We start from the raw sequence: 6,005 nt of genomic DNA, 5'->3' as shown, positions 1-6,005 counted from the left end.
TTTGCTTTATCTATTAATATCCAGATATGCAGATCTGATCTGACACCGGGACTCGATCGGCTCTTTAAAGCCGATGTAAGAGTCGTCCCGGGAAGCTGACCACGGCTCAGACTAATGTTTACACGTGTTTGTGCATATAGGCAAATCGTCGAAAGCACGTTTGCACCTTCCTGATCGGGTATAGGTCAGGTGGCACGCCCTGCATCTCCGGAAGCATCGGCGTGTGCCAGGATCTGGGCCGTTGACCGAGGGACCAGGGCCAGCCAGCGCCCCGGCAGCCTCCCGGCTCTTCGTGTTGCCTGTCGCTACTCGCCGGTGGATTTTGACCGACAACAGCATGTACACATCAACCAGACGATCAACAAGAATACTTATGATGTAGCCCATGTAGAGATTGTTGGCATCCATGAACTTCTTCCTCTCCTTAGGAGAATGTTCACCTGATGGAATACAAAGACTTGCTTACCATGCTTGCATCACAGTAAACCAGAGACAGACCTTGACTTGCCATCTCTTAAAGTGCACACCAGAAAAAATTTCTGGCCTCAGTGCATCTGCAAATCCCACCATTGTAAATTCAACAGATTGCCAAGTATAAGGTTTTTGGATTGTTGAAGTATTAGGCAATAGTATGATTAAATTCCAAAATAAATAAACCATAAACGTGACTAGATCTAGCATGAACCACTCTATCATACTAGCAATAAGACATAGCATGATCATCATCTCAAAAAACATGTTTAAGAGCTGGATTAAACAACAGTGTATATACTGAGTCTTTACCTTCAGGAAGACGAACGACGCTGACCGAACGAAGACATTCTTAAAGATGGAGCACAGCAGATGGCGATTCGCCGTAGCGCCTGACATGGACGGAGGACGAGCCATGATGAAGATCTTTGAGCAGTCATGCTCGGCTCTTCCCAAAAAACCTTTTTCGCTCTCTCTCTCTCTCTCTCTCAGTGCAGGATCACAAGAGCGAAAGGTTCCAGAGACCTGCTATCCCGTTCGCCGGTGCACACTGGCACTCGAGATGGGGCAGACTACGAAGGTGGTGCAACAGTGATAAGAGGCAAAACCCTAACTCAAATTAGATTCATTTTTGGTGAAGGCCGATAGGTCGTATATAGGAGATCCCACAACCTCGCAACGTGATCGGACCATAATCTGATTAGGCAACTGATTAGACCATCCATATCTAGTAAACTTAATGGCCAAGTAACCAAAAAATGAAATAGCAAAAGCAAATCACACCTCCACAAGGCGAGGAGCCGGATTTCAGTGGACCATTCACATGGACATTGGACCATTCACGTGGACATTGTGAGCCCACGCCATCAGACCATTCATGTGGATGTTGTGAGCCCACGCCTTTCGCTCCGCCCTGCCCCACCTCTCCCGGCGAGGCGAGACGAGCAAGCGCACGCTTGTGGAGCTTCCCTTCTCTCCCCACACACATAGCTTGGAGAGGTGAAGACAACTTCCATATTTATGTTGGTAATCCTCCACTTCAACTAGCTAGGTGGGAGTAAAAAATTACACCACTAACTTACTTCCTCGTGCACACATTTGGGCCTTTGAGATTTATTTGGAATTATAAATGTTCATTGGGCCAAGCACAAATTCCAACAGGGCGCGGAGGCCAAGGGAACAGGACATGCAGGGGTGGATGGAGCCGAGCGCCGGTGCAGACTGCGGAGGTTGGCGTTGTGGCGAGCGTTTTTGCGAAAGTCGGCGGCGCGTGGCAGGCATGGGTGGGCGGAGTGGGCAAGTGGCAAGGGACGGGCGGAGCGGGGCAGGTATGCAGGGAACGAATGGATACGTGGGGCGGAAGAAGGAAGAACATGAGGAAAAAATGAGCATGACTAGATGAGAGGTTGACATGCGGGACCACATGACTATAAGAAAAAAAATGACCGGTTCATTGCAAAAGTTAACGGAATGGTGTTTTTTGGAACAGAAATCTTTGAGTGGTATTTTACTTAACTGCGATCTATTGGTGGTATTTTCGGGAATGCAAAATTTGCCCTTGGACATTGTTAAAAGGTGGACTTTGCTGAAAGCCACTAAAATTTTACATCTATGCTGAAGGACACGATTAAACTAGATGCATTTGCTCAATACACCCTTAGCACTATTTTCATATATTCAATTGGACAGCCACAGGAAATGGCAGTTTCGCCCCTTGGGGCCTTATCTTCCCACGAGTCATTTGTTATTCAGCATTGCTACTCTCAGCCACCGCCGCCGCACTGTTTGAGGCCCTGCGCGCGGCGCTCCTCAACCTGCAGCGCCGTGCCGACTCAGGGCTTGCCGCATGGGACCGCGTCCCAGACGTGCTCGAACAGCGTCCCGGGGCTCGCCGCGTGAGGCCTGCCACGCTTGAGCTCACCGCCCTCCCCTGCACCCTGAACCCCGAGGGGCTGCGCCTCAAGGCTTAGTTCCTTGTCCTCCTCCAGGCCATCACCGATGACCCGACCGTTGGCGCCGTGGCCAGGAGAGCCGCCTTCCCAGTGCGCATCCCCACCGTTGGTATTGCTGAATCTGAAATATGGATCAACCATGTATTTTTCTATAGTTGGATATGCCCCCATTGCTGTTAGTTGATCTATTTGAAGATCGGGTATTCGTGTCCAGATTTACATGTCCTGTGACTTATATGAGCTATGCTGTCTTTCAGCAAATGAGTATGTATTTATAATGGCTTTTACCAAAGATAAACTTTTTTAGTGGCTTTCAGCAAAGTCCACCTTTTAACAGTGTTCCAGGGCAATTTTTGCCTTTCCAGAAACGATGATTTTTCAATGCTATGGAACCAATTTTCCTTTCTGGTTCTTTTGTTTATATTATCAAATATTGTTGTAGCGTTAGGACTGGCATTATACTAGTTGTGAGTAAATAGAGAAGATAGCAGACCCTTAGCTTCCGTTAGAGTCTCAACTAAAAAAACATGGTGGTATCAGCTGCTAAGCATGCAGCTAAGAGTAGGTAATCATATTCCTAACTGAGGGATATGTTATCTGGGAAACTGAGATACAAACACTCCTGACTTTTCTCTCTCGAGTGGCTAATAATTCCCATTGTTAGCACTAAGGAAAGGATTTTCCACGCGTTTCCAGCTCTTTCCCGTATGTTCTTGGCACCAGGGAACGTCCTAGATTCTAGTAGTGAGCAACACCATAGCAGACAACACTAGGATAACCTGTAGAGTGGACCTGTAATTAGAAGAACTCAATTCACATATATAATTATGTAGTACAATAATAACTAATTATGATTTGTGAATATCAAGACTTATATTAGGATAACTTATGAATCACCAGTACAAAAATAGTCTTTGATCTTTAACATTTAGCATTATTAGTCTCGACTGCTGTTGGGTCCATGACTAACGAAGACTTTAGTTGGGTGGGTGGCCAGGGGAAGGGTTGGAGGTGGCAGGGACATTTAGTCCTGGTCGGTAACACCTACCCGGACTAAAGAGTTCTTCACAGATTAGCTCAAAATGATAGCATCCCAACTAAAGCCGCATGTGTTGCGTAGGTGGGGTGACAAGAAAGCTATACGCGAGGCAAGAGATCTTGGCTTCAAATCCTATAGGGTACGAAGTTCTTTTAGCGTCACGGACCCTTAGGAGCCGTAGTCATGGTTCCACATCCGGGACTACATGGAGTTAGAAACCCGGTCAAAGATCCTTTACTGTAGTAGTGAAGGCATATTGGACGATTCATTACAACAGAAAATACCTAGCATTGTTGTTGCTATTAAGACATCTGAATTAAAAAAAGTACTACCTTGGTTCTAGTAGTCCATAAAACACCACATGATATTGGAATGGGCAAAAGCCAATGCCAAAGTCGATCAGCATCTACACTCGAAGGGATCGGTTATAGCTAAATCGCGAACATGGTTGACATGTGCATTGCGGCGACATCTTTTTGTTGTAAATTGTAACCTAGCAGTCCTTGAAGCCCTTTTCTCCATATGAAGCATCGTATACTGTTCTATGAAAAACGTGTCATTGGCAAGTCTGTTGTCAACCTCAAGCGTCCTCGACTCTAACTTCTTTGCATTCAGTAGAAAGAACGAGGCGAAGTTGACTTGTGATCTGGTGCCTCGATACTCCTGCAGCACTATTGTCTTTAGGTGGATGTCAAAGCAGTTAATGAATTGCCTCTGCTTGCGACGCCACCGATTCATATCCCCTGAAATACAACACTGCAGAACAAAATAGGAGAGAAAAACCATCAACCATTCTGGAACAAGGATTGGAACAACGGCATGCATGTCAATTAGAAGAAAAGCTGAACATTACAGGTTGTAGTGCAGAACTGTCACCTTTATGTACAACTTCTCCAGACATGGAAAGAATTTCATCAAGTCAAGCACCATATCAAGATTTATATGCCTTGATTTCACAGCTAGAATCTTGACATTGCGCACCACCGTCGTCATGTTAATGACTTGCGAATCCTAAACCAAGCAAGAAACAAAACATAAAGCCACCAGCAAATGCAGACAGCAGACTTTTGGTGACAAAGAAGCAAGAATTCTGCAGCTACCTGAATAGTGGTCGTTCCAAACGCGATCCTGCAAGGATCTAACCCATCAATCCCATCAGTGGGAGAACCTAAGGTCTCAAGTTTAGGTGCTGCGATCACAAATACATAGATGGACATGTATGATTCAAGAAAAAGCAACCTTTCAAGAGATGGGGCATCGACAATGATGATTTCCCGTAACTGGGGTTGGTTACGATACCGATTAGTACCCACACCAATGCTCTTAAGGCTGCTGGAGCTTATCCGGAGGCAGCCAAACCCAAAGCTGAGGCGAAGAAGTAGACATTCCAGCACAGGGCAGCTGGAAATCATGGCGTGCAGTGAGTGCTCCGAGATACTGACATATTCAAGGGCGAGCTGCTTGAGGTTGGGAAAGTGAATCCCTTCCACCAAGCAATCTGGGAGCTGGCATTTGCCGAAGGTAGCAACGCAGAGGGTGCCAGAGAACCGGAAAGCAGATGCCGGTGGGGATGCCGGTGCAAACTGTCGAAGAAACCCATATATCCCATCATCCCAGAAATCAAGTTCCTGGAGATTGTCGAGTGCCGGAGAGCGAAGCCAGGTGTCAACAGTGGTGGGTCGTTCGAAGAGGTGGTGCGCTGGGATGCAGAAGCGGCGCCCAGGGCCTGGGTGGGTAGAGAGGATGCGAGAGACCGTGCTAGCAAGGGCCTTGTCATCAGCAGCGAGGTCCATCTCATCGGTTCTAAGAAGGCCCTTGGGAGTGAGTTCAGTGCCGTCAAGGACAAGAGGGGCAGCACGCCAAGTGTGGCGCCACCGGGAGGATAGGATTTGGGTGCGCGCACCTTCCTTCATGGATAGGAGGGAAACTATGTCGCCAAGGATTGCATCCGGGAGGCTACTGATGTGATCAATACCTTCTTCTTCACCCCTAGCATCAGGTGGTGGCGCATCTTGCCTATGAGTTATAGATCCTGCGTGGGTTACCATGAGCTTCTTTGGCCTCCTCTTAGCACTGGGATCTGATGGCTCCATCTCCGCGCTCGGCGCGGCGCCCGGTGACTTGTGGGGATTTCTGCACCGTACTGCTCAGCCAAATCAATTTCTAAAATTTTGCAAAGGAGGAAAAAAGGAAAAAGAGAATGAAGGAACAAGGCAAAACCAGATTCTGCTCCCTCGAACTTCTTCAACAGCCACCAAGTCCTCTGGTGAGCTCTCCTGCGATAGATCTGGGTTAGGGTTCGGCGGTACCCCACTTAGGGGGATGAATGTAGGGTGGTAGTGGGCTAAGGATGGTGATAGCCAGGTGGTGATAACGTCACTAGTCAAGCGGTGGAGGACAACCGGTGGGTGGGGTTGGTGGCGGTGCAAAGGATTTGATGTGGTTAGTGTTGCGGTGGTTGAGGGCGGTGATGCGGCATTAGGTCCAAGTGGGAGGCAGGAGAGCTCAGGCCGAATTTGAGGAAGAAGGCATCAGTGAGATCT

The 6,005-nt window shown here is 47.7% G+C and overlaps 1 protein-coding gene across 3 annotated transcripts; it reads right to left on the bottom strand.

Moving 5' to 3' along the window:
• Positions 1–3,805: 3,805 nt before the first annotated feature.
• Positions 3,806–6,005, bottom strand: LOC120659832 (F-box/LRR-repeat protein At3g26922-like). Of its 3 annotated transcripts, none has more exons than XM_039938078.1 (4): positions 5,683–6,005; positions 4,563–5,595; positions 4,339–4,473; positions 3,806–4,218 (listed from the first exon to the last, which is right to left on the bottom strand). In XM_039938078.1, the coding sequence occupies exons 2-4, from the start codon at positions 5,553–5,555 to the stop codon at positions 3,862–3,864; spliced, it is 1,485 nt and encodes a 494-aa protein (XP_039794012.1). In that variant the 5' UTR covers positions 5,556–5,595; positions 5,683–6,005; the 3' UTR covers positions 3,806–3,861. The 3 variants fall into 3 exon arrangements, with proteins under 3 accessions (XP_039794012.1, XP_039794011.1, XP_039794013.1); XM_039938077.1 differs by having other exon boundaries at positions 4,563–5,605; positions 5,683–6,004; XM_039938079.1 differs by lacking the exon at positions 5,683–6,005 and having other exon boundaries at positions 4,563–5,664.

The sequence above is a fragment of the Panicum virgatum genome, chromosome 2N (genome assembly GCF_016808335.1).
Source record: "Panicum virgatum strain AP13 chromosome 2N, P.virgatum_v5, whole genome shotgun sequence".
In the NCBI taxonomy this organism is placed as follows: domain Eukaryota; kingdom Viridiplantae; phylum Streptophyta; class Magnoliopsida; order Poales; family Poaceae; genus Panicum; species Panicum virgatum.
The sequence above is the reverse complement of the archived record's forward strand: the minus strand, read 5'-3'. Positions and strand labels throughout refer to the sequence as shown.

Excerpts from the sequence above, each read along its gene's own strand:
- LOC120659832 (XM_039938078.1), bottom strand. The coding sequence starts at position 5,555 with ATGGAGCCATCAGATCCCAGTGCTAAGAGGAGGCCAAAGAAGCTCATG. Across the intron at positions 4,474-4,562 it reads TTGGAACGACCACTATTCAG|GATTCGCAAGTCATTAACAT; the intron begins GTAGCTGCAGAA and ends TGCTTGGTTTAG. Across the intron at positions 4,219-4,338 it reads TGGAGAAGTTGTACATAAAG|TGTTGTATTTCAGGGGATAT; the intron begins GTGACAGTTCTG and ends TTTGTTCTGCAG.